We start from the raw sequence: 25,012 nt of genomic DNA, 5'->3' as shown, positions 1-25,012 counted from the left end.
CTTGGAAGACCCCATCAGGCCCCCCACTGGGGCCGAGGCCTGAGCCCTGAACCATGGCAGCAGCCTCAGACTTGGCGCCCGGCCCATCCTCTCTTTACCCTTAGTGAGAAGCATGCTCAGCTGCCAGTTGTGCTTCCCGATGAGGCCTTGAGGGGCCGGGGCTTTGTGGTTGGTGGCCCTGGGCCCTCTGCATAGGCCCCCAGAGGGACTCACTCCGGGGCCCTGTCAGGGTGCAGCTTCAGGACCCCGGCTCTAATTCCCGGGATGGCCCTCACCCCCTCGACGGTCATCCCTGGGCACGTCCTGAGCTCAGACTTCAGGCCCTAAGCCCCTTCCCACCGACTCGTGGGCCTAGCTCACCCTCCAACTCTTTTCCATTGGTTTTACCAGTCCTGGCCACAGCACAAGTATTCTTTTTTTCTTTTTAAGGGGGTGTGAGAGAGATGGAGGAGAATGAGAGAGGGAGCCAGGAACCTGGGGGAGGGGCTACGAAGCAATGGACCAGGGGTCACTAATCTATTGGTCAGGTCAACCCCAGAGCTGCCTCCAGAATTCCATTGATTCCGCCTCCAGCCCTGTCCTGACTTACAATTGGCTGAGCTTTCAGGGGCGGGACCTGCCTGGGTCTGGTCCAGTTTAAAGGGCCCATTGCCCTTCTCTCAGGTGAAATCTTAAGACAGCTGGTTGCTCAGCCCACAGGACCCTTCTCCTGTCCTAAGTCATGGCTCAGGCGGTGAGTGTGGGGACCCAGCCCCAAGGCTCTGGGTGGCGTAGGGGGTGACAGGCGAGTAGAGTGGGGGACAGATGCAGCTCTAGGTTCTACTCCTGGCGGTGTAGACTTGGGCAAGCATCTTCTCTCTCCTGGGCCTTAGTGACCACATCTCTAAGATGGGCGTAGGCACCGTGGTCCCCCAAGGCTTTCTCTGGGTTAAGAACTGTCTGGATTCCTCCAGGGTCTGCCAGCAGTTAGCTGTACCAAGGACTGACATTCTGCAGCTCTCTGAAAAGCTTGAGGGGGAAGGCTGTGCCCAGCTGGGGCGGGGCCATTCCGGTGACTCGGGCCACAGTCCCTTCCCTCTCTCCTCCACCCCAGGGAGCCTCCTGCCCCCTCCCCCATACTGCTGTCCCCAGTCACCGGGCCTGGCACTCACCCTGTGCTCTGGAGAGCTGTGGAACCTGCCAGGGCCTGAGACAGCCTGCCTGGGAGGGGTCTGCCTGGGTTAGTGCGTGGAGGGTGGTTCTGTCCAGGCTGGTCGGGTGGGGACGTGGCCTTTCTGCTGAGGGGGACAGAAGGAGGCAGGAATCTTCCTCAGGCCCCGAAGGAACGGGTTCAAGTTTCAGGCAGAAGGAAGGACTCACGTGCAGTTTACCTGTGCATTCAATCTTGTGGACCCAGGCAGCCACGCTGCCGATTCCGGCCGAGCCACTCTCCCTTCTGTGGAGGGGCCTGGCCCTGCACGGGGTCCCCCGCCCCTCTCTGCAGAAGGGCTGGACGGGGATAGGCCCCTTCCTCTCCAGCAGAGGGGATGACACCTCCATTCACCTTTTCTTTGCCATCATCTCCCTCACTCACAAAGAGTCTCCTTCTCTCCATCCATTACCTGGGGTAACAGGGCACTCTGAATCCCAGATCTCCAAGCCGAACCAAGAAAACTTTTAATCTTGGCTTCTGGAACCTCACTCATGTTACAGAGGGGAAACTGACAAGGTTGTGAGTAGGGACTTGACCGGGACAACACAGAGAAAGAAAGGCTAGAACTTTCCCCCGGGTTCCCCAGGGCTTGTCCAGGTCGGAGGGTCCAGGGTGGGGGCGACCCCACCCAACTTCAAAGTCACTGCCTCCAGGAAACCTCCTGGGTGGGGTCTTCTCCATACAGGGTGTGGCCTTCAACAACATTAAACTCCATCCAGGGCAGAGCGTTCGAGTGCAGTTGGAGGTGGACCGCAACCCTGAACAGTAAGGGGGCCAAGGCGGGATTAGCGGGGAAGGCGGGCTGCGGAGGCTGGGCTCGGGGCCCCAGGGTCCTTCCGGAGGTCCAGTAGCGGTCGCAGCCTGGCTGGCCAGGCCCCACTCCTCCCTGACTCTCAGGCGGTGGGTGGCAGAACTTATTCCGGCAGCCGCGAAAGCTACTTTTTCTGTAGGAGCCTCTTCCTCTGCGGAATCTGGATGCCCCTACACCATTATTATTCCCCTCTCCTCCCCTCCACGCTGGAGCCTCTGAAAGTAAACCAGCTGTGGCCCCATCACCTACCTCAGCTTGCGCCTGCCTCTCAGCTGAGGGTGGGACCCGAGGCTGCCAGGAGAGCTGGGAGAGGGAATGGGAGGGCTTGCCGTGCCTGAGGCTGTCTCTCCGAGGCCTCTTCTCTGAGGTTCCTCTTCTCCGGTTTCTTGACTCACTCAACCTTTCACTCCATTGGTCCTTCCTTCACTCATCATTCAGCTGGCCCGTCTGTTTTCTCAGCAGCGCTGGGACTGACATTGGACTAGTCAACCAATGGCATTGAGCCTCGGTTACTCAGGAAACCAAAATATTGGGGAGGGGTCTTGTGTGGAGTGTGCGAGAGGCTGGCTCTGTGAGGAGGAGCTGGAGGGCTGGCATTTTCAAGGAGCCACACCCTCCATGCACTATTCATTTCATTCTTTACAAATCCTCAGGGGCAAGGATTGCTGTGACCTCCACTTAGCAAAGTGTTATGATTCGTTATTCCCGCCACAGTGTTGAGAACCTATGGCCTGTGCTGCATCACGCGGGGCACCGCAGCTACACGGATATACAAGGCAGACTGAACCCTTGCACTCACAGAAGTCACCATCTGGAGGTGACCTCCGACTCTGACCAAGGGGCCTGGGCAAACACTACTGTCTACAAGGGTATTGGCTGTGCAGTCGAGATCCTTCATGTGCAGTCCACAGTGTACACATGAGGAAACTGCGACCCAGACAGGGCCAGGGACACAGCAAGGCAGCGGCAGGGCCAAGCGCTAAAATCAGGTTTCTGTCTCCCAGCTCAGCGAGTTCTCCCAGACAGGGGCTGCACTGAACGGCACAGACCGGTTAGGGGGAGGGCCTGCTTCTGGCGGAGGAGGCCTCAGCCGCTCCCACCTGATACCCGCTAGGTGGGCGGTGAACTTGGGCAAAGATATTGACAACCTGTGCCTGCACTTCAATCCTCGCTTCAAGGAACTGGCGGGCGTCGACGCCATTGTGTGCAACAGCCGGAGAGCAGGCGCCTGGGAGCAGGAGCAGTGGGAGCCTGTCTTCCCGTTCGAGCCCGGAAGCGTGGTAGAGGTGAGTGGGGAGAGGGGCAGGGCGCTGGGTGGTCTGGAGCAGAACTGGGCTTAGCATCTAGAGATTTAGGTCCCACCTTTACCTTCAACGCTGCCACATCCCCTCCCTCCATCACCTGCTGTGTCTTCTTCTTCCCAGCCCCATTCGCTTCACCAATGAGGAAGGGCTTTCGGGGTACAGGAGGGAAGGGCTCGGGAGGGCCCGTGGCTGTGGCTACGCTGTGGCTCCCACGTTGGGGAACACTGCTCACCGCCCTTCTCCGTCCCCAAGGTGTGCATCACCTTCGACAAGGCAGAGCTGACCATCAAGCTGCCAGATGGACACACATTCAAGTTTCCGAACCGTCTCAACATGGAGACCGTCGATTACGTGGGAGCAGGAGGTGACATCGAGATCAAGTCTGTGTCCTTTGAATGAAGCCAGTCAACAACCCATAGGCCCTAATAAAGGCAGCTGCCTCTGAACCGGCCTCATTTGTGTGTGTGTGTCTGTGAGAGGGACGGTGCCCCAACCCCCCAGCTCTGCCCCTTCCTTCACTTCTATTCACGTCCCTGAGGCACACCCACTGAGTGCCAGTGACATCTTCTTCCCCTGCATCTCCTGGGCCAGGAAGAGAGCTCAGTGCCCAGGAGGGCGCTTGGTCACCACTAAATGAGCCCTAGTCCCTGCCCTCAAACCGCTCCCAACCCGGAGGGCCCCAGCACACGGTAGCTGCTCCAAGGGTGCTGAAGAAACGTCACCCGGGGCAGAGGCAAGGACAGGCTGACTCATGCCATGGCGCCCGGGGCAGCACAGACACAAGAGTCACTGGGCCCCTCATTTGTTGTCATGAACCGGAAGGAGCTCGTCCCGACCCCCCGACGGAGGCGCGGGGCTCCCGCGGTGTGGCCTCGTGAGCAGGAGCTGACCTGAGCCTCGGTTGTGCGTGCGCGTGAGGGGACTCGGGGCGCGTGGCCTGCCGTGAGGGTTAAGTGAGATGTGTGGAGGAGGCCACGTTTCGTTGGCGACCCGTGGGAAACACTAGACAGTGGTGTCTCCTTCCTGCCGCACTACCTCTGGAGACGTTGCTACCCCAGTGTGAAGAGGAGGACGCAGGTTCTGAGTGACGGCGTGATGCCCTGGCCTGTCCCGGACTCAGCCGAGCCTGGGGAGGGGGGCCTGGAAAATCTCACTCTGCACGACAGCCAGGCGGCGGCGGCCGGCGCACCCTGGGGAGGCCTCTCTGTCTCCAACCGTCATCTCTTCATCTGAAAATGAGGGTCATTATTCACACGTCGGCCATCTCGGGGGGAAGACTGCCACCCCAGTGGGGCCCCGAGGGAGCCCGTGTCTGTGAGAGAGCCACGGAGGGTGGGGCACGCTTGCCAGGGCTCCGGTGACCCTCTCCCAGTCGCCCGGCTCTCCTAAGCCTCCGCAGCCACCAGCCAGAGGGAAAGCACTTCGCGGTCTGGCTGCGAGGGGCGAGGGATGCCCTCTGCCGGGCTGTGGAAAAGGGTCCGCCCCCTGCCCTTCTCTGGCCCTCAGAGTTCACCCGCATTGATTCTCCCGACACCGGCCGGACACCCACAACACACCAGAAACGGACTGTACCCAGCCCGAGGAAGGCCCGGGAAATGCAAGAACAAGACCAATGTGCATGGAGGAAGGAAACAGCTCAGATTAGACCCATGTTTGACTCCCACTCTATCGCGGTTTGCCCTCAGACCAGTTACTCAACCTCTCTGACCCTCAGTTTCTTCACATATGAATTTGCATCAATGCTGGTATCGATCCTGTGGGGTTGTTGCAAGGCTCAACTGAACTAATGCAGAAGAACCCGTGGTGCGTGCCACACAGTAAGGGCTCTGTGAATGCTGGGGTCCTTAGCCCCTTATTTTTAAACTTGATTTTAGAGAGGGCGGGTCGGGGGGAACGGAGAGAGAGAAACATTGATTTGTTGTTCCACCTATGTATGAATGCTTTGCTTGATTCTTATATGTGACCTAAAACCGACAAATTTGCAGTATTGGGACGATGCTGGAAACAACTGAGCCTGCCCACCCAGGGCTCCTGCGCCTCTCTTAAGACTCACTTACCGGTGAACGAGCCCTGACTGGTGTGGCTCAGCTGGTAGGTGTCCTTCCCCCAAGCAAGTGGTTGCAGCTTGGTTTTTGGTCATGCTCCTGCCCGCATTGCAGGCTGAGAGGCAGCTGACGGATGTTTCTCTCCCTCTCATTTCCCCCTCTTCCCCTCTCTCTCAACAAAAAGAAATAGCCCTGACCTTCGTCGTTCAGTGTGATGGGTATCATCCCGAAAAGTGAAAAGTTACTAGTTCGATTCCCCGTCGCGACACATGCCTGGGTTGCTGGCCCGGTCCCCTACGGAGGAGACTGCTTGCAACCATGCATTGATGTTTCTCTCCCTCTCTTTCTCTTTTCCTTCCGTTCTCTCTCAAAAGAAATAAATGAAATCTTTAAAAAAAAAAAACTGAAAAAAAGGGTCTCGGGTGTTAGCACAACTGGACCCACAGGGACCCCCCTCGGGCAGTCCACAGTGTGCAGATGAGGAAACGGAGACCCCGAGACGGGCAGGGACACAGCAAGGCGGCGGCAGGGCCAAGCGCGAAAATCAGGTTTCTGTCTCCCAGCTCAGTGAGTTCTCCCAGGCAGAGGCTGCACTGAATGTGAGAGGCTGCACTGAATGGTACAGACTGGGGAGGGGAGGTGCTGTAGCAGGCCCAGGAGGCCTCAGCCCCTCCCACCTGGTACCCGCTAGGTGGGCGGTGAACTTCGGCAAAGATATCGACAACCTGTGCCTGCACTTCAGTCCTCACTTCAAGGCACTGGCGGGCATTAACACCATTGAGTGCAGCAGCCGGAGAGCAGGTGCCTGGGAGCGGGAGCATCGGGAGTCTGCCTTCCCCTTCGAGCCCGGAAGCGTGGTAGAGGTGGGTGGGAAGTGGGGCAGGACGCAGGGTGGGCTGGAGCAGAGCTGGGCTTAGCATCTAGAGACCAGGTCCCACCTACCCCTTCCTCCTGGAGATATTCCCTCCCTCCCTCACCTGCTGAGTTGTCACCTTCCCAGCCGCATAGGCCTCACCCATGGAGAAGGGCTGTCGGGGCTACAGGAGGGAAGGGCTCGGGGAGCGCCCGTGGCTGTGGCTGCGCTGCGGCTCCCACGTTGGGGAACACTGCTCACCGCTCTTCTCTGCCCCCAAGGTGTGCATCACCTTCGACAAGGCAGAGCTGATCATCAAGCTGCCAAATGGACACATATTCAAGTTCCCCAACCGCGTCAAAGTGGAGACCGTCGATTATCTGGGAGCAGGAGGTGACATCGAGATCAAGTCTGTGTCCTTTGAATGAAGCCAGTCAACAACCCATAAGCCCTAATAAAGGCAGCTGCCTCTGAACCGGCCTCATTTGTGTGTGTGTGTGTCTGTGAGAGGGACGGTGCCCCAACCCCCCAGCTCTGCCCCTTCCTTCACTTCTATTCACGTCCCTGAGGCACACCCACTGAGTGCCAGTGACATCTTCTTCCCCTGCATCTCCTGGGCCAGGAAGAGAGCTCAGTGCCCAGGAGGGCGCTTGGTCACCACTAAATGAGCCCTAGTCCCTGCCCTCAAACCGCTCCCAACCCCGAGGGCCCCAGCACACGGTAGCTGCTCCAAGGGTGCTGAAGAAACGTCACCCGGGGCAGAGGCAAGGACAGGCTGACTCATGCCATGGCGCCCGGGGCAGCACAGACACAAGAGTCACTGGGCCCCTCATTTGTTGTCATGAACCGGAAGGAGCTCGTCCCGACCCCCGACGGAGGCGCGGGGCTCCCGCGGTGTGGCCTCGTGAGCAGGAGCTGACCTGAGCCTCGGTTGTGCGTGCGCGTGAGGGGACTCGGGGGCGCGTGGCCTGCCGGGAGGGTTAAGTGAGATGTGTGGAGGAGGCCACGTTTAGTTGGCGACCCGTGGGAAGCACTAGACAGTGGTGTCTCCTTCCTGCCGCACTACCTCTGGAGACGTTGCTACCCCAGTGTGAAGAGGAGGACGCAGGTTCTGAGTGACGGCGTGATGCCCTGGCCTGTCCCGGACTCAGCCGAGCCTGGGGAGGGGGGCCTGGAAAATCTCACTCTGCACGACAGCCAGGCGGCGGCGGCCGGCGCACCCCGGGGAGGCCTCTCTGTCTCCAACCGTCATCTCTTCATCTGAAAATGAGGGTCATTATTCACACGTCGGCCATCTCGGGGGGAAGACTGCCACCCCAGTGGGGCCCCGAGGGAGCCCGTGTCTGTGAGAGAGCCACGGAGGGTGGGGCACGCTTGCCAGGGCTCCGGTGACCCTCGCCCAGTCGCCCGGCTCTCCTACGCCTCCGCAGCCGCCAGCCAGAGGGAAAGCACTTCGCGGTCTGGCTGCGAGGGGCGAGGGATGCCCTCTGCCGGGCTGTGGAAAAGGGTCCGCCCCCTGCCCTTCTCTGGCCCTCAGAGTTCACCCGCATTGATTCTCCCGACACCGGCCGGACACCCACAACACACCAGAAACGGACTGCACCCAGCCCGAGGAAGGCCCGGGAAATGCAAGAACAAGACCAATGTGCATGGAGGAAGGAAACACCTCAGATTACACCCGTGTTTGATTCCCACTCTATCGCGGTTTGCCCTCAGACCAGTTACTCAACCTCTCTGACCCTCAGTTTCTTCACATATGAATTTGCATCAATGCTGGTATCGATCCTGTGGGGTTGTTGCAAGGCTCAACTGAAATAATGCAGAAGAACCCGTGGTGCGTGCCACACAGTAAGGGCTCTGTGAATGCTGGGGTCCTTAGCCCCTTATTTTTAAACTTGATTTTAGAGAGGGCGGGGCGGGGGAACGGAGAGAGAGAAACATTGATTTGTTGTTCCACCTATGTATGAATGCTTTGCTTGATTCTTATATGTGACCTCAAACCGACAAATTTGCAGTATTGGGACGATGCTGGAAGCAACTGAGCCTGCCCACCCAGGGCTCCTGCGCCTCTCTTAAGACTCACTATCCAGTGAACGAGCCCTGACTGGTGTGGCTCAGCTGGTAGGTGTCCTTCCCCCCGAGCAAGTGGTTGCAGCTTGGTTCCTGGTCATGCTCCTGCCCGCATTGCAGGCTGAGAGGCAGCTGACGGATGTTTCTCTCCCTCTCATTTCCCCCCTCTTCCCCTCTCTCTCAACAAAAAGAAATAGCCCTGACCTTCGTCGTTCAGTGTGATGGGTATCATCCCGAAAAGTGAAAAGTTACTAGTTCGATTCCCCGTCGCGACACATGCCTGGGTTGCTGGCCCGGTCCCCTACGGAGGAGACTGCTTGCAACCATGCATTGATGTTTCTCTCCCTCTCTTTCTCTTTTCCTTCCGTTCTCTCTCAAAAGAAATAAATGAAATCTTTAAAAAAAAAAAACTGAAAAAAAGGGTCTCGGGTGTTAGCACAACTGGACCCACAGGGACCCCCCTCGGGCAGTCCACAGTGTGCAGATGAGGAAACGGAGACCCCGAGACGGGCAGGGACACAGCAAGGCGGCGGCAGGGCCAAGCGCGAAAATCAGGTTTCTGTCTCCCAGCTCAGTGAGTTCTCCCAGGCAGAGGCTGCACTGAATGTGAGAGGCTGCACTGAATGGTACAGACTGGGGAGGGGAGGTGCTGTAGCAGGCCCAGGAGGCCTCAGCCCCTCCCACCTGGTACCCGCTAGGTGGGCGGTGAACTTGGGCAAAGATATTGACAACCTGTGCCTGCACTTCAGTCCTCACTTCAAGGCACTGGCGGGCGTTAACACCATTGAGTGCAGCAGCCGGAGAGCAGGTGCCTGGGAGCGGGAGCAGGTGGAGTCTGCCTTCCCCTTCGAGCCCGGAAGCGTGGTAGAGGTGGGTGGGGAGTGGGGCAGGACGCAGGGTGGGCTGGAGCAGAGCTGGGCTTAGCATCTAGAGACCAGGTCCCACCTATCCCTTCCTCCTGGAGATATTCCCTCCCTCCCTCACCTGATGAGTTGTCACCTTCCCAGCTGCATTGGCCTCACCCATGGAGAAGGGCTGTCGGGGCTACAGGAGGGAAGGGCTCGGGGAGCGCCCGTGGCTGTGGCTGCGCTGCGGCTCCCACGTTGGGGAACACTGCTCACCGCCCTTCTCTGCCCCCAAGGTGTGCATCACCTTCGACAAGGCAGAGCTGATCATCAAGCTGCCAAATGGACACATATTCAAGTTCCCCAACCGCGTCAAAGTGGAGACCGTCGATTACATGGGAGCAGGAGGTGACATCGAGATCAAGTCTGTGTCCTTTGAATGAAGCCAGTCAACAACCCATAAGCCCTAATACAGGCAGCTGCCTCTGAACCGGCCTCATTTGTGTGTGTGTGTGTGTCTGTGAGAGGGACGGTGCCCCAACCCCCCAGCTCTGCCCCTTCCTTCACTTCTATTCACGTCCCTGAGGCACACCCACTGAGTGCCAGTGACATCTTCTTCCCCTGCATCTCCTGGGCCAGGAAGAGAGCTCAGTGCCCAGGAGGGCGCTTGGTCACCACTAAATGAGCCCTAGTCCCTGCCCTCAAACCGCTCCCAACCCCGAGGGCCCCAGCACACGGTAGCTGCTCCAAGGGTGCTGAAGAAACGTCACCCGGGGCAGAGGCAAGGACAGGCTGACTCATGCCATGGCGCCCGGGGCAGCACAGACACAAGAGTCACTGGGCCCCTCATTTGTTGTCATGAACCGGAAGGAGCTCGTCCCGACCCCCCGACGGAGGCGCGGGGCTCCCGCGGTGTGGCCTCGTGAGCAGTAGCTGACCTGAGCCTCGGTTGTGCGTGCGCGTGAGGGGACTCGGGGCGCGTGGCCTGCCGTGAGGGTTAAGTGAGATGTGTGGAGGCGGCCACGTTTAGTTGGCGACCCGTGGGAAGCACTAGACAGTGGTGTCTCCTTCCTGCCGCACTACCTCTGGAGACGTTGCTACCCCAGTGTGAAGAGGAGGACGCAGGTTTGAGTGACGGCGTGATGCCCTGGCCTGTCCCGGACTCAGCCGAGCCTGGGGAGGGGGGCCTGGAAAATCTCACTCTGCACGACAGCCAGGCGGCGGCGGCCGGCGCACCCCGGGGAGGCCTCTCTGTCTCCAACCGTCATCTCTTCATCTGAAAATGAGGGTCATTATTCACACGTCGGCCATCTCGGGGGGAAGACAGCCACCCCAGTGGGGCCCCGAGGGAGCCCGTGTCTGTGAGAGAGCCACGGAGGGTGGGGCACGCTTGCCAGGGCTCCGGTGACCCTCGCCCAGTCGCCCGGCTCTCCTACGCCTCCGCAGCCGCCAGCCAGAGGGAAAGCACTTCGCGGTCTGGCTGCGAGGGGCGAGGGATGCCCTCTGCCGGGCTGTGGAAAAGGGTCCGCCCCCTGCCCTTCTCTGGCCCTCAGAGTTCACCCGCATTGATTCTCCCGACACCGGCCGGACACCCACAACACACCAGAAACGGACTGTACCCAGCCCGAGGAAGGCCCGGGAAATGCAAGAACAAGACCAATGTGCATGGAGGAAGGAAACACCTCAGATTAGACCCGTGTTTGACTCCCACTCTATCGCGGTTTGCCCTCAGACCAGTTACTCAACCTCTCTGACCCTCAGTTTCTTCACATATGAATTTGCATCAATGCTGGTATCGATCCTGTGGGGTTGTTGCAAGGCTCAACTGAAATAATGCAGAAGAACCCGTGGTGCGTGCCACACAGTAAGGGCTCTGTGAATGCTGGGGTCCTTAGCCCCTTATTTTTAAACTTGATTTTAGAGAGGGCGGGGCGGGGGGAACGGAGAGAGAGAAACATTGATTTGTTGTTCCACCTATGTATGAATGCTTTGCTTGATTCTTATATGTGACCTCATACCGAAAATTTGCAGTATTGGGACGATGCTGGAAGCAACTGAGCCTGCCCACCCAGGGCTCCTGCGCCTCTCTTAAGACTCACTATCCAGTGAACGAGCCCTGACTGGTGTGGCTCAGCTGGTAGGTGTCCTTCCCCCAAGCAAGTGGTTGCAGCTTGGTTCCTGGTCATGCTCCTGCCCGCATTGCAGGCTGAGAGGCAGCTGACGGATGTTTCTCTCCCTCTCATTTCCCCCTCTTCCCCTCTCTCTCAACAAAAAGAAATAGCCCTGACCTTCGTCGTTCAGTGTGATGGGTATCATCCCGAATAGTGAAAAGTTACTAGTTCAATTCCCAGTCGCAACACATGCCTGGGTTGCTGGCCCGGTCCCCTACGGAGGAGACTGCTTGCAACCATGCATTGATGTTTCTCTCCCTCTCTCTTTTCCTTCCGTTCTCTCTCAAAAGAAATAAATGAAATCTTTTAAAAAAAAAAAACAACTGAAAAAAAGAGTCTCGGGTGTTAGCACAACTGGACCCTCAGGGACCCCCCTCGGGCAGTCCACAGTGTGCAGATGAGGAAACGGAGACCCCAAGAGGGGCAGGGACACAGCAATGTGGCGGCAGGGCCAAGCGCAAAAATCAGGTTTCTGTCTCCCAGCTCAGTGAGTTCTCCCAGGCATAGGCTGCACTGAATGGCAAGACTGGGGAGGGGAGGGGCTGTAGCAGGCCCAGGAGGCCTCAGCCCCACCCACCTGGTACCCCCTGGGTGGGCAGTGAACTTGGGCAAAGGTATGGACAACCTGTGCCTGCACTTCAGTCCTCGCTTCAAGACGCTGGCGGGCGTCAACACCATTGAGTGCAGCAGCAGGAGAGCAGGTGCCTGTTAGCGGGAGCAGGTGGAGTCTGGCTTCCCCTTCCAGCCCAAAGCGTGGTAGAGGTGGGTGGGGAGAGGGGCAGGGCGCAGGGTGGGCTGGAGCAGAGCTGGGCTTAGCATCTAGAGACCAAGGTCCCACCTACCCCTTCCTCCCAGAGATATCCCCTCCCTCCCTCACCTGCTGTGTCTCCTCCTTCCCAGCCCCAATTGTCTCTCCCGTGGAGAAGGGCGGCCAGGAATATAGGAGGAAACGGCTCCGGGAGGGCCCCCGGCTGTGGTGGGCTGAAGCTTCCATGAGAGTTGTACTTCATCCCGCAGTCTCCTCCCATCCGTTGCGGATGAAGAGATAAATTGTACCAGCCACTATTTGCCTGTCACGAAGAGGCGGTGGCGAACCCTTGTCGTGGAGAATGACCCGAACCCTTCTCTGCGATGGCTTTATTGAGAATGATATGTGCAGGGGTGCACAGCGTACTTGCAAAGTTCATCCATCCAGGTCAGAAGGCTATACAGGAAGACAAAAGGATCACGTAGAGCAGTCTTGGGTTGGGTTCTGTCAGATTTATTCTGCCAGATGGTCTCTAAGCCAAAGTTCAGGGCCTCAGGGATCTTTTCCCCTGCCTTCAAGTCAGGCACCCGATCTTTCCTTATCCGGGCAGTGCTAAGCAAAGCACGCTGCCGTAAAACTAATGCACTCTTAGGCTAGATATCCCCCTGGAACTCTTGGTTCTACTATCGGGTCATGCGCCTCCCGGCATTCCTGGCTTTCCCCTGGAGGCTTGCAGGCAGGGCGTGTCTCGTCCGGGGCTACAGTTCCTGATACCAGGCAAAGCAGTCCCTAACATCTCCCCCGTTTTTGTTTGTTAAGGCAGACCCGTTAGGAAGTCCGATGAAGCTTGCTCCCTTCTTTTCATGTACTCGATCCCTGGAGAACAATTTGCAAATGCTTCTCAAAGCACAAAAGACAACAGTCAGGAGGCATCCTGTGGCCCCCGTGATCCAAACACATAAATTCATTCCCTCTAACCGGTTTTTCTGATTGAGACATCGGAGGATGTCATGCAGGATCTGAAAGACCTTCTGTTCAATGAGCCATTTAATGTCCTGGAGCTGTTGGCACATTTCAAGCTGGAGCTGATCCATTTGTCCCTTAAGGTTAGCAGAAAAGGCCCCATAAGGCAATGGTGAAGCTCCTCCCAAGAGTGCTGGAGAAAGTTCTGTTCCAGGGGGTCACGCACAGTTTAGACAAACCTGGGTCCCACATAAGCTGTTGACAAGTGACAAGAGCACCCTGCCGTTCTCCCAGCCATATTGCGGCCGATTCTATGGCTGAGAGCCTGGAAAGGGTCTCTTGGTCAATACGGGTTTGCTGGATCATTCTGAGTGGCGTTGGTGAGAAGGACATCATCAGAGTGGGCGGTTAGGGCAGACCCTGTTAGGGCAGTGGCAGCTGCTGCCGCGGAGGCAGCTGTGATGGTAGCAGGAACAATGCAGGCGATGAGGGTTCCTAGGAAGCCCCGCACCCTCTCTTGGAAGGGGGCACGGTAGAGGGCGGCCAGGCCTCCTGGGTCTTCCCATTCATGGGTGACATTAGCTGGGAGCCAGATTTCTGTTTGTCTGCGAGATTGAGTTGAGTAACATTAGCATGGGTGAGACAGCTAACCTGGATAGAGCCAGGGGGGGCCTAGAGAGTGTATATCAGAGAATCATCATCATAGGTCCGGTGCGGCACCCCCTTAATACTCAGGAGCCCACTAGTAGTTCACAGGGCGTCCGCCATCTCCCCGCAGCACCAGCGGGGAGTGAGCTGGGCCGTAGGCTGAGGTCACAGGCTCAGGCTTCAGGCGCAGCAGTTAGTGAGAAGCCTGTGCAGCTGCCACAGTCCTGGCTTCCGGAGCTAGGGGAGGGAGGCCTGGGAGGGGCTGGGGCTTTGTGGTTGGTGGCCCCGGGCCCTCTGCATAGGCCCCCAGAGGGACTCACTCCGGGGCCCTGTCAAGGTGCAGCTTCAGGAACCCCAGCTCTAATTTCCTGAGGGGCCCTCGTCTCCTCTGCAGTCTTCCCTAGGCACGTCCTGAGCTCAGACTTCAGGCCCTAAGCCCCTTCTCACCGACTCGTGGGCCTAGCTCACCCTCCCACTCTTTTCCATTGGTTTTACCAGTCCTGGCCACAGCACAAGTATTCTTTTTTTCTTTTTAAGGGGGTGTGAGAGAGATGGAGGAGAATGAGAGAGGGAGCCAGGAACCTGGGGGAGGGGCTACGAAGCAATGGAACAGGGGTCACTAATCATCCATCAGTTCCACTGAGGAGCTGTCTTCAAAATTAGTGACTCCGCCTCCAGCGGGTCCCAGCCCTGTCCTGACTAACAATTGGCTGAGCTTTCAGGGGCGGGACCTGCCTGGGTCTGGTCCAGTTTAAAGGGCCCATTGCCCTTCTCTCAGGTGGAATCTTCAGACAGTTGGTCACTCAGTCCACACGACCCTCCTGTCCTCAGCCATGGCTCAGGCGGTGAGTGTGGGGACCCAGCCCCAAGGCTCTGGGTGGCGTAGAGGGTGACAGGCGAGTAGAGTGGGGGACAGATGCAGCTCTAGGTTCTACTCCTGGCGGTGTAGACTTGGGCAAGCATCTTCTCTCTCCTGGGCCTTAGTGACCACATCTCTAAGATGGGCGTAGGCACCGTGGTCCCCCAAGGCTTTCTCTGGGTTAAGAACTGTCTGGATTCCTCCAGGGTCTGCCAGCAGTTAGCTGTACCAAGGACTGACATTCTGCAGCTCTCTGAAAAGCTTGAGGGGGAAGGCTGTGCCCAGCTGGGGCGGGGCCATTCCGGTGACTCGGGCCACAGTCCCTTCCCCCTCTCCTCCACCCCAGGGAGCCTCCTGCCCCCTCCCCCATACTGCTGTCCCCAGTCACCGGGCCTGGCACTCACCCTGTGCTCTGGAGAGCTGTGGAACCTGCCAGGGCCTGAGACAGCCTGCCTGGGAGGGGTCTGCCTGGGTTAGTGCGTGGAGGGTGGTTCTGTCCAGGCTGGTCGGGTGGGGACGTGGCCTTTCTGCTGAGGGGGACAGAAGGAGGCAGGAATCTTCCTCAGGCCCCAAGGGAACGGGTTCAAGTTTCAGGCAGAAGGAAGGACTCACGTGCAGTTTACCTGTGCATTCAATCTTGTGGACCCAGGCAGCCACGCTGCCGATTCCGGCCGAGGCCACTCTCCCTTCTGTGGAGGGGCCTGGCCCTGCACGGGGTCCCCCGCCCCTCTCTGCAGAAGGGCTGGACGGGGATAGGCCCCTTCCTCTCCAGCAGAGGGGATGACACCTCCATTCACCTTTTCTTTGCCATCATCTCCCTCCCTCACAAAGAGTCTCCTTCTCTCCATCCATTACCTGGGGTAACAGGGCACTCTGAATCCCAGATCTCCAAGCCGAACCAAGAAAACTTCTAATCTTGGCTTCTGGAACCTCACTCATGTTACAGAGGGGAAACTGACAAGGTTGTGAGTAGGGACTTGACCGGGACCACACAGAGAAGGAAAGGCTAGAACTTTCCCCCGAGTTCCCCAGGGCTTGTCCAGGTCAGAGGGTCCAGGGTGGGGGCGACCCCACCCCACTCTCATGTCACTGCCTCCTGTAAACGTCCTGGGTGGGGTCTTCTCCATGCAGAGTATGATCATCAACAACATTAAACTCCATCCAGGGCAGAGCGTTCGAGTGCAGTTGGAGGTGGACCGCAACCCTAAACAGTAAGAGGACCAAGGCGGGATTAGCGGGGAAGGCGGGCTGCGTAGGTTGGGCTCGGGGCCCCAGGGTCCTTCCGGAGGTCCAGTAGCGGTCGCAGCCTGGCTGGCCAGGCCCCACTCCTCCCTGACTCTCAGGCGGTGGGTGGCAGGACTTATTCCGGCAGCCGCGAAAGCTACTTTTTCTGTAGGAGCCTCTTCCTCTGCGGAATCTGGATGCCCCTACACCATTATTATTCCCCTCTCCTCCCCTCCACGCTGGAGCCTCTGAAAGTAAACCAGCTGTGGCCCCATCACCTACCTCAGCTTGCGCCTGCCTCTCAGCTGAGGGTGGGACCCGAGGCTGCCAGGAGAGCTGGGAGAGGGAATGGGAGGGCTTGCCGTGCCTGAGGCTGTCTCTCCGAGGCCTCTTCTCTGAGGTTCCTCTTCTCTGGTTTCTTGACTCACTCAACCTTTCACTCCATGGGTCCTTCCTTCGCTCATCATTCAGCTCGCCGGTCTGTTTTCTCAGCAGCGCTGGGACTGACATTGGACTAGTCAACCAATGGCATTGAGCCTCGGTTACTCAGGAAACCAAAATATTGGGGAGGGGTCTTGTGTGGAGTGTGCGAGAGGCTGGCTCTGTGAGGAGGAGCTGGAGGGCTGGCATTTTCAAGGAGCCACACCCTCCATGCACTATTCATTTCACTCTTTACAAATCCTCAGGGGCAAGGATTGCTGTGACCTCCACTTAGCAAAGTGTTATGATTCGTTATTCCCGCCACAGTGTTGAGAACCTATGGCCTGTGCTGCATCACGCGGGGCACCGCAGCTACACGGATATACAAGGCAGACTGAACCCTTGCACTCACAGAAGTCACCATCTGGAGGTGACCTCCGACTCTGACCAAGGGGCCTGGGCAAACACTACTGTCTACAAGGGTATTGGCTGTGCAGTCGAGATCCTTCATGTGCAGTCCACAGTGTACACATGAGGAAACTGCGACCCAGAGAGGGGCAGGGACACAAAAAGGCAGCGGCAGGGCCAAGAACTAAAATCAGGTTTCTGTCTCCCAGCTCAGCGAGTTCTCCCAGACTGGGGCTGCACTGAACGGCACAGACCGGTTAGGGGGAGGGCCTGCTGCTGGCCAAGGAGGCCTCAGCCTCTCCGACCTGTTACCCCCTAGGTGGGCGGTGAACTTGGGCAAAGATATCAACAACCTGTGCCTGCACTTCAATCCTCGCTCCAAGGTAGTGGCGGGCGTCGACACCATTGTGTGCAACAGCCGGAGAGCAGGCAACTGGGAGCAGGAGCATCGGGAGCCTGTCTTTCCCTTCGAGCCCGGATGTGATCTAGAGGTGGGTGGGGAGAGGGGCAGGGCTCAGGGTGGGCTGAAGCACAGCTCGGCTTAGCATCTAGGTCTGACCATTCCCTTCGTTCCTGCCACATCCCATCGCTCCCTCACCTGCTGTGATATCCGTGGCCTTCCCAGCCTCATTGGCCTCACCGATGGAGAAGGGCTGTCGGGGCTACAGGAGGGAAGGGCTGAGAGGGCCCGTGGCTCTGGCTGCGCTGCGGCTCTCACGTGGGGGAACACTGCTCACCGCCCTTCTCCGTCCCCAAGGTGTGCTTCACGTTCGACAGAGCAGAGCTGACCATCATGCTGCCAAATGGACACATATTCAAGTTCCCCAACCGCCTCAACATGGATACCGTTGATTATGTGGGAGCAGGAGGTGACATCAAGATCAAGTCTGTGTCTTTTGAATGAAGCCAGTCAACAACCCATAAGCCCTAATAAAGGCAGCTGCCTCTGAACCAGCCTCATTTGTGTGTGTGTGTGTCTGTGAGAGGGACGGTGCCCCAACCCCCCAGCTCTGCCCCTTCCTTCACTTCTATTCACGTCCCTGAGGCACACCCACTGAGTGCCAGTGACATCTTCTTCCCCTGCATCTCCTGGGCCAGGAAGAGAGCTCAGTGCCCAGGAGGGCGCTTGGTCACCACTAAATGAGCCCTAGTCCCTGCCCTCAAACCGCTCCCAACCCGGAGGGCCCCAGCACACGGTAGCTGCTCCAAGGGTGCTGAAGAAACGTCACCCGGGGCAGAGGCAAGGACAGGCTGACTCATGCCATGGCGCCCGGGGCAGCACAGACACAAGAGTCACTGGGCCCCTCATTTGTTGTCATGAACCGGAAGGAGCTCGTCCCGACCCCCGACGGAGGCGCGGGGCTCCCGCGGTGTGGCCTCGTGAGCAGGAGCTGACCTGAGCCTCGGTTGTGCGTGCGCGTGAGGGGACTCGGGGCGCGTGGCCTGCCGGGAGGGTTAAGTGAGATGTGTGGAGGAGGCCACGTTTAGTTGGCGACCCGTGGGAAACACTAGACAGTGGTGTCTCCTTCCTGCCGCATTACCTCTGGAGACGTTGCTACCCCAGTGTGAAGAGGAGGACGCAGGTTCTGAGTGACGGCGTGATGCCCTGGCCTGTCCCGGACTCAGCCGAGCCTGGGGAGGGGGGCCTGGAAAATCTCACTCTGCACGACAGCCAGGCGGCGGCGGCCGGCGCACCCTGGGGAGGCCTCTCTGTCTCCAACCGTCATCTCTTCATCTGAAAATGAGGGTCATTATTCACACGTCGGCCATCTCGGGGGGAAGACTGCCACCCCAGTGGGGCCCCGAGGGAGCCCGTGTCTGGGAGAGAGCCACGGAGGGTGGGGCACGCTTGCCAGGGCTCCGGTGACCCTCGCCCAGTCACCAGGCTCTCCTAAGCCTCCGCAGCCACCAGCCAGAGGGAAAGAGCTTTGCGGTCTGGCTGCGAGGGGCGAGGGATGCCCTCTGCCGGGCTGTGGAAAAGGGTCCGCCCCCTGCCCTTCTCTGGCCCTCAGAGTTCACCCGCATTGATTCTCCCGACACCGGCCGGACACCCACAACACACCAGAAACGGACTGCACCCAGCCCGAGGAAGGCCCGGGAAATGCAAGAACAAGACCAATGTGCATGGAGGAAGGAAACACCTCAGATTAGACCCGTGTTTGACTCCCACTCTATCGCGGTTTGCCCTCAGACCAGTTACTCAACCTCTCTGACCCTCAGTTTCTTCACATATGAATTTGCATCAATGCTGGTATCGATCCTGTGGGGTTGTTGCAAGGCTCAACTGAAATAATGCAGAAGAACCCGTGGTGCGTGCCACACAGTAAGGGCTCTGTGAATGCTGGGGTCCTTAGCCCCTTATTTTTAAACTTGATTTTAGAGAGGGCGGGGCGGGGGAACGGAGAGAGAGAAACATTGATTTGTTGTTCCACCTATGTATGAATGCTTTGCTTGATTCTTATATGTGACCTCAAACCGACAAATTTGCAGTATTGGGACGATGCTGGAAGCAACTGAGCCTGCCCACCCAGGGCTCCTGCGCCTCTCTTAAGACTCACTATCCAGTGAACGAGCCCTGACTGGTGTGGCTCAGCTGGTAGGTGTCCTTCCCCCGAGCAAGTGGTTGCAGCTTGGTTCCTGGTCATGCTCCTGCCCGCATTGCAGGCTGAGAGGCAGCTGACGGATGTTTCTCTCCCTCTCATTTCCCCCTCTTCCCCTCTCTCTCAACAAAAAGAAATAGCCCTGACCTTCGTCGTTCAGTGTGATGGGTATCATCCCGAATAGTGAAAAGTTACTAGTTCCATTCCCAGTCGCGACACATGCCTGGGTTGCTGGCCCGGTCCCCTACGGAGGAGACTGCTTGCAACCATGCATTGATGTTTCTCTCCCTCTCTTTCTCTTTTCCTTCCGTTCTCTCTCAAAAGAAATAAATGAAATCTTTAAAAAAATAAAAACTGAAAAAAAGAGTCTCGTGTGTTAGCACAACTGGACCCACAGGGACCCCCCTCGGGCAGTCCACAGTGTGCAGATGAGGAAACAGAGACCCCGAGAGGGGCAGGGACACAGCAAGGCCGCGGCAGGGCCAAGCGCGAAAATCAGGTTTCTGTCTCCCAGCTCAGTGAGTTCTCCCAGGCAGAGGCTGCACTGAATGGCAAGACTGGGGAGGGGAGGGGCTGTAGCAGGCCCAGGAGGCCTCAGCCCCACCCACCTGGTACCCCCTAGGTGGGCAGTGAACTTGGGCAAAGGTATGGACAACCTGTGCCTGCACTTCAGTCCTCGCTTCAAGACGCTGGCTGGCGTCAAGACCACTGAGTGCAGCAGCAGGAGAGCAGGTGCCTGGGAGCGGGAGCCGGTGGAGTCTGGCTTCCCCTTCCAGCCCCGAAGCGTGGTAGAGGTGGGTGGGGAGAGGGGCAGGGCGCAGGGTGGGCTGGAGCAGAGCTGGGCTTAGCATCTAGAGACCAAGGTCCCACCTACCCCTTCCTTCCAGAGATATCCCCTCCCTCCCTCACCTGCTGTGTCTCCTCCTTCCCAGCCCCATTGGTCTCTCCCGTGGAGAAGGGCGGCCAGGAATATAGGAGGAAAGGGCTCCGGGAGGGCCCCTGGCTGTGGCTGGGCTGAAGCTTCCATGAGAGTTTTACTTCATCCCGCAGTGTCCTCCCAGCTGTTGCGGATGAAGAGATAAATTGTACCAGCCACTATTTGCCTGTCACGAAGAGGCGGTGGCGAACCCGTGTCGTGGAGATTGGCCCGAGCCCTTCTCTGCGATGGCTTTATTGAGAATGATATGTGCAGGGGTGCACAGCGTACTTGCAAAGTTCATCCATCCAGGTCAGAAGGCTATACAGGAAGACAAAAGGATCACGTAGAGCAGTCTTGGGTTGGGTTCTGTCAGATTTATTCTGCCAGATGGTCTCTAAGCCAAAGTTCAGGGCCTCAGGGATCTTTTCCCCTGCCTTCAAGTCAGGCACCTGATCTTTCCTTATCCGGGCAGTGCTAAGCAAAGCACGCTGCCGTAAAACTAATGCACTCTTAGGCTAGATATCCCCCTGGAACTCTTGGTTCTACTATCGGGTCATGCGCCTCCCAGCATTCCTGGCTTTCCCCTGGAGGCTTGCAGGCAGGGCGTGTCTCGTCCGGGGCTACAGTTCCTGATACCAGGCATAGCAGTCCCTAACATCTCCCCCGTTTTTGTTTGTTGAGGCAGACCTGTTAGGAAGTCCGATGAAGCTTGCTCCCTTCTTTTCATGTACTCGATCCCAGAGAACAATTTCCAAATGTTATCAAAGCACAAAAGACAACAACAATCAGCAGGTATCCTATGGCTCCCATGGCCTCACAGGTATGTTGACCTTAGAAATGAAATCAGCCTAGGAAAAGAAGCGAAGACCTTCTGAGACAAAAGGAAAAGAAAAAAGCTACTTAGCTGAGAACTCCGCCTGTACCGACCTGGAGCAGGAGAGCAGGGTTTCACCTCTCCGGTACGCGGATGCGGAGACTGAGGCAAGCCGAGAGACGGAACTTGCCAGGGTGCCTTTCGGAGGGCACGGCAGGGCTCACGCTGACACCCAGTCGGCCCGCTCCAAAGCGGCCCCTCCCGGCTCCTAGTCCCCCTGCCACACGCGTCTCGCTGAGACCTCGGCTGGCCAGAGGCTGACAAGGACTGAAGCAGCCCCTCGTCCAGCACAAACCCTCCCTGGTGCCGGCCATGCCTCCCCGGCGGGGGAAGGATGGAGGATGCAGAAGCAGCGCCCAGGCCCGGAGACCTAACCACGTGGCTGGAAGAGCCACCAGGCCCCCCGGGGGCAGGCAGGCCAGGACTGGGCCTGAAGCGCCTCTGTCCTGGGTTAGGGCTCCTGCTGGAGGGCCCTGGTTCCTTGACCAGGCACACAGGGTACCAGTGCCCTTGGAGGGGAAGCCCAGCAGAGAGGCGGCGCCTCTGGGCCCCCACCCCGCCCAGGTGGAGGTTCCGGAGGCCCTGCAGGAAACGGTGCAGCTGCTGTGGCCGGTGTCTGAGCCGCCCGCTTAGCCTGCCGCGAGGGGCACGGGGCTCTCCGTGGGCGTGGCCCGGCCTCCTCTCCGGGCCCTGCCACCCCGAGTATTCCCCGGTCCTCCTGTGCCAGCGTGGGCTTCAGTCATCTGGAGCCAGGTGACCTGTGCGGACTGGGGAGGCACCGGCGGGACAGCGGGCCAGGAGTGCTGGCCTGACCTGCCGACGGGGGGCGCTCCTGCTCCACATCTTTCCCCTTTGCTGCTGCCCATTTCAGGAGGAAGCCCGCGATGTGGACACGCAGGGCCATGGACAACTTCTTGCAGCCTCCACCCTTGTCAGTGCTCCCCACACCCTCCTCTCCTCCTGGTCTCGGTCTAAGGGAGCAGCCCTCCACCTCACTACCCCCTCCCCGCCCCCCGCCGCCCCGCTGCTACAGTGACCTCCCCTGAAGCCCAGTGCTGGCCTCATACTCACCTTCCGGGTCACCTTCTGTGGTCCCCAGCACCCGCAGATGAAACACGTCCAAGCCCCTCCACGAGGCCTTTCGTGGTCCCTGCCGGCCTCCGGCCTCACGCCCCGTTTCCCCGCAACACACCCCCCTACCCCGCCGTGCCCTGACGCTCGCTCTTCCCCGGGTCTGGGCTTCCTCACTCCAGACCTCCTGCTCAGGCTGGAAGGCCGGCCCTGCTTCTTCGCCCATCCTTCAAGACCCACCTTCAGCCCTGCCGGTGTGGCTCAGTCGACTGAGCACCGGCCTGCAAACCAAAGGCCGCCAGTTGGATTCCCATCGGGGCACATGCCTGGCTGTGGGCCAGGTCCCCAGTTGGGGGCGCTGTGAGAGGAAACCGATCACTGTATCTCGCACACATGGATGCTTCTCTCCCACTCTTTCTCCCTCCCTTCCTCGCTCTCTAGAAGTCAGGAAATTACATCTTTTCTAGAAAACTTAACAAGACTCACCATCACATTCCGGGCAGCGTCCGCCCCACCGTGGAGCTTGCCCGTGACTCCCCTGAGAGCCGGCGCCATGCTACTCCGCCCTGAGGTCATGGTCAGAGTCTGCCCGAACCGTGGGCTGCCTGGGAGCAGGGCCTGGGAAGCTTGCCTCATTGAATCCTCCAGACCAGCTCAGGGCCAGGCCCATTGTGGCTGTTCACTAAAATATCTGCTAAACAAATGGGGAAAGGCGAGGCTCTGCCTGGTCTCGGAGGGAGGAACGTGAAGAGAGCGCAGGAACCCTCACCCCTCAGGGCCTGGCTCAGCCTGGTCCCTCCCAGGCCTGCCCCTCCCAGACAGGCCAGAGGCTGTCCAGCAGGGAGTCTTGGAAGACCCCATCAGGCCCCCCACTGGGGCCGAGGCCTGAGCCCTGAACCCTGGCAGCAGCCTTAGACTTGGTGCCCGGCCCGACCTCTCTTTGGTGTTATTTGAGGCGGTACTCTGTTCCACAGGGTCCACCTTGCTCTATGCATGAAGAAATGAATTCTACCAGGAATGATTTGCCTGTCAGGAAAAGTGGGTGGTGATCCTCTTTAGTGGAGAATGCCCCGAGCTACTCTCTCAAAAGGATTTTATTGAAATTTGTGCAGGGGTATACAGCAAAGATACGTAGCTCATTAATCAATGTCAGAGGGCTACAGATAACAAATAAAGGAACACATAGATCAGCCTTTCATTAGGGTCTGTCAGTCATACTGATGACAGTTAGTCATTACAGCAGGGTCCATTGACTCAGGAATTGTTTCCTGCCTTGAAGCCTGCACCTGGCTTTTCCTTATCACAGCAGTGCTAAGCAGAGCAAACTTCAGTGAATACAACACACTCTTTAAGCCAGACTTCCCACGGGAACCATGGGTGTTGGAATAGGGTCATGTGCCTCCCGGCATTCCTGGCTTTCCACTAGAGGCTTGCAGGCAGGGCGTGTCTCGTCAGGGGCTACAGTTCCTGATACCGGACAAAGTAGTCCCTAACATCTCCCCCTTTTTTGTTTGTTAAGGCAGACCCGTTAGGAAGTCCGATGAAGCTTCCTCTCTGCTTTTCATGTACTCGATCCCTGGAGAACAATTTGCAAATGCTTCTCAAAGCACAAAAGACAACAGTCAGGAGGCATCCTGTGGCCCCCGTGATCCAAACACATAAATTCATTCCCTCTAACCGGTTTTTCTGATTGAGACATCGGAGGATGTCATGCAGGATCTGAAAGACCTTCTGTTCAATGAGCCATTTAATGTCCTGGAGCTGTTGGCACATTTCAAGCTGGAGCTGATCCATTTGTCCCTTAAGGTTAGCAGAAAAGGCCCCCTGAGGCTGGAGAACATTCCGTTCCAGGGGGTCACACACAGTTTAGACCAACCTGGGTCCCACATAAGCTGTTGACGAGTGACAAGAGCACCCTGCCGTTCTCCCAGCCATATTGCGGCCGATTCTATGGCTGAGAACCTGGAAAGGGTCTCCTGGTCAATACGGGTTTGCTGGATCATTCTGAGTGGCGTTGGTGAGAAGGACATCATCAGTTGGGCGGTTAGGGCAGACCCTGTTAGGGCAGTGGCAGCTGCTGCCGTGGAGGCAGCTGTGATGGTAGCAGGAACAATGCAGGCGATGAGGGTTCCTAGGAAGCCCCGCACCCTCTCCTGGGAGGGGGCACGGTAGAGGGCGGCCAGGCCTCCTGGGTCTTCCCATTCATGGGTGACATTAGCTGGGAGCCAGATTTCTGTTTGTCTGCGAGATTGAGTTGAGTAACATTAGCATGGGTGAGACAGCTAACCTGGATAGAGCCAGGGGGGGCCTAGAGAGTGTATATCAGAGAATCATCATCATAGGTCCGGTGCGGCACCCCCTTAATACTCAGGAGCCCACTAGTAGTTCACAGGGCGTCCGCCATCTCCCCGCAGCACCAGCAGGGAGTGAGCTGGGCCGTAGGCTGAGGTCACAGGCTCAGGCTTCAGGCGCAGCAGTTAGTGAGAAGCCTGTGCAGCTGCCACAGTCCTGGCTTCCGGAGCTAGGGGAGGGAGGCCTGGGAGGGGCTGGGGCTTTGTGGTTGGTGGCCCCGGGCCCTCTGCATAGGCCCCCAGAGGGACTCACTCCGGGGCCCTGTCAGGGTGCAGCTTCAGGAACCCAGCTCTAATTTCCTGAGGGGCCTTCGTCTCCTCTGCAGTCTTCCCTAGGCACGTCCTGAGCTCAGCCTTCTGGCCCTAAGCCACGTCCCATCAATCTGGGCTTAACTCATCCTCCAACTATTTTCCATTGGCTTTCTCCATCCCTGCCACAGCACAACAGCTTTTTCTTTTTAAGGCGGAATGAGAGGGATGGAGGAGAATGAGAGGAGGAGCCCGGACCCTGGGGGAGAGGCTTCGAAGCAATGGAGCAGAGTCAGTAATCTATTGGTCTGTTCCACTACAGAGCTGCCTTCAAAATTCAACTGACTCCGCCTCCAGTGGTCCCTAGCCCTGTCCTGCCTTACAATT

The 25,012-nt window shown here is 58.2% G+C and overlaps 4 protein-coding genes across 4 annotated transcripts; all 4 read left to right on the top strand.

Annotated features, from left to right (window-relative positions):
- Positions 1-672: 672 nt before the first annotated feature.
- LOC129071245 (galectin-1-like) lies at positions 673-3,715 on the top strand. Its single transcript, XM_054574416.1, has 4 exons — positions 673-733; positions 1,878-1,957; positions 3,118-3,289; positions 3,560-3,715. Exons 1-4 carry the CDS (start codon positions 722-724, stop codon positions 3,704-3,706), a joined length of 411 nt encoding a protein of 136 aa, XP_054430391.1. The 5' UTR covers positions 673-721; the 3' UTR covers positions 3,707-3,715.
- A 1,378-nt stretch (positions 3,716-5,093) lies between these two features.
- LOC129071298 (galectin-1-like) lies at positions 5,094-6,633 on the top strand. The gene is made up of 3 exons (XM_054574493.1): positions 5,094-5,110; positions 6,044-6,215; positions 6,487-6,633. Exons 1-3 carry the CDS (start codon positions 5,094-5,096, stop codon positions 6,631-6,633), a joined length of 336 nt encoding a protein of 111 aa, XP_054430468.1.
- Positions 6,634-6,992: 359 nt separating this feature from the next.
- On the top strand, positions 6,993-9,563 carry LOC129071297 (galectin-1-like). The gene is made up of 3 exons (XM_054574492.1): positions 6,993-7,099; positions 8,974-9,145; positions 9,417-9,563. Exons 1-3 carry the CDS (start codon positions 6,993-6,995, stop codon positions 9,561-9,563), a joined length of 426 nt encoding a protein of 141 aa, XP_054430467.1.
- A 2,344-nt stretch (positions 9,564-11,907) lies between these two features.
- On the top strand, positions 11,908-17,465 carry LOC129071295 (galectin-1-like). The gene is made up of 6 exons (XM_054574491.1): positions 11,908-11,992; positions 12,192-12,267; positions 14,429-14,495; positions 15,641-15,720; positions 16,881-17,052; positions 17,319-17,465. The coding sequence occupies exons 1-6, from the start codon at positions 11,908-11,910 to the stop codon at positions 17,463-17,465; spliced, it is 627 nt and encodes a 208-aa protein (XP_054430466.1).
- The last annotated feature ends 7,547 nt before the right edge of the window (positions 17,466-25,012 follow it).

The sequence above is a fragment of the Pteronotus mesoamericanus genome, unplaced genomic scaffold, assembly GCF_021234165.1.
Source record: "Pteronotus mesoamericanus isolate MK-2021 breed Mesoamerican mustached bat unplaced genomic scaffold, CSHL_Meso_final contig_263, whole genome shotgun sequence".
Classification (NCBI taxonomy): Eukaryota; Metazoa; Chordata; class Mammalia; order Chiroptera; family Mormoopidae; genus Pteronotus; species Pteronotus mesoamericanus.
This window is presented reverse-complemented; position numbering and strand designations above follow the sequence as displayed.

Excerpts from the sequence above, each read along its gene's own strand:
- LOC129071298 (XM_054574493.1), top strand. Across the intron at positions 6,216-6,486 it reads AGCCCGGAAGCGTGGTAGAG|GTGTGCATCACCTTCGACAA; the intron begins GTGGGTGGGAAG and ends TCTGCCCCCAAG.
- LOC129071297 (XM_054574492.1), top strand. The coding sequence starts at position 6,993 with ATGGCGCCCGGGGCAGCACAGACACAAGAGTCACTGGGCCCCTCATTT. Across the intron at positions 7,100-8,973 it reads GGAGGCGCGGGGCTCCCGCG|GTGGGCGGTGAACTTGGGCA; the intron begins GTGTGGCCTCGT and ends GGTACCCGCTAG. Across the intron at positions 9,146-9,416 it reads AGCCCGGAAGCGTGGTAGAG|GTGTGCATCACCTTCGACAA; the intron begins GTGGGTGGGGAG and ends TCTGCCCCCAAG.
- LOC129071295 (XM_054574491.1), top strand. The coding sequence starts at position 11,908 with ATGGACAACCTGTGCCTGCACTTCAGTCCTCGCTTCAAGACGCTGGCG. Across the intron at positions 14,496-15,640 it reads CCTCAGCCATGGCTCAGGCG|AGTATGATCATCAACAACAT; the intron begins GTGAGTGTGGGG and ends TTCTCCATGCAG. Across the intron at positions 17,053-17,318 it reads AGCCCGGATGTGATCTAGAG|GTGTGCTTCACGTTCGACAG; the intron begins GTGGGTGGGGAG and ends TCCGTCCCCAAG.
- LOC129071245 (XM_054574416.1), top strand. Across the intron at positions 1,958-3,117 it reads GTGGACCGCAACCCTGAACA|GTGGGCGGTGAACTTGGGCA; the intron begins GTAAGGGGGCCA and ends GATACCCGCTAG. Across the intron at positions 3,290-3,559 it reads AGCCCGGAAGCGTGGTAGAG|GTGTGCATCACCTTCGACAA; the intron begins GTGAGTGGGGAG and ends TCCGTCCCCAAG.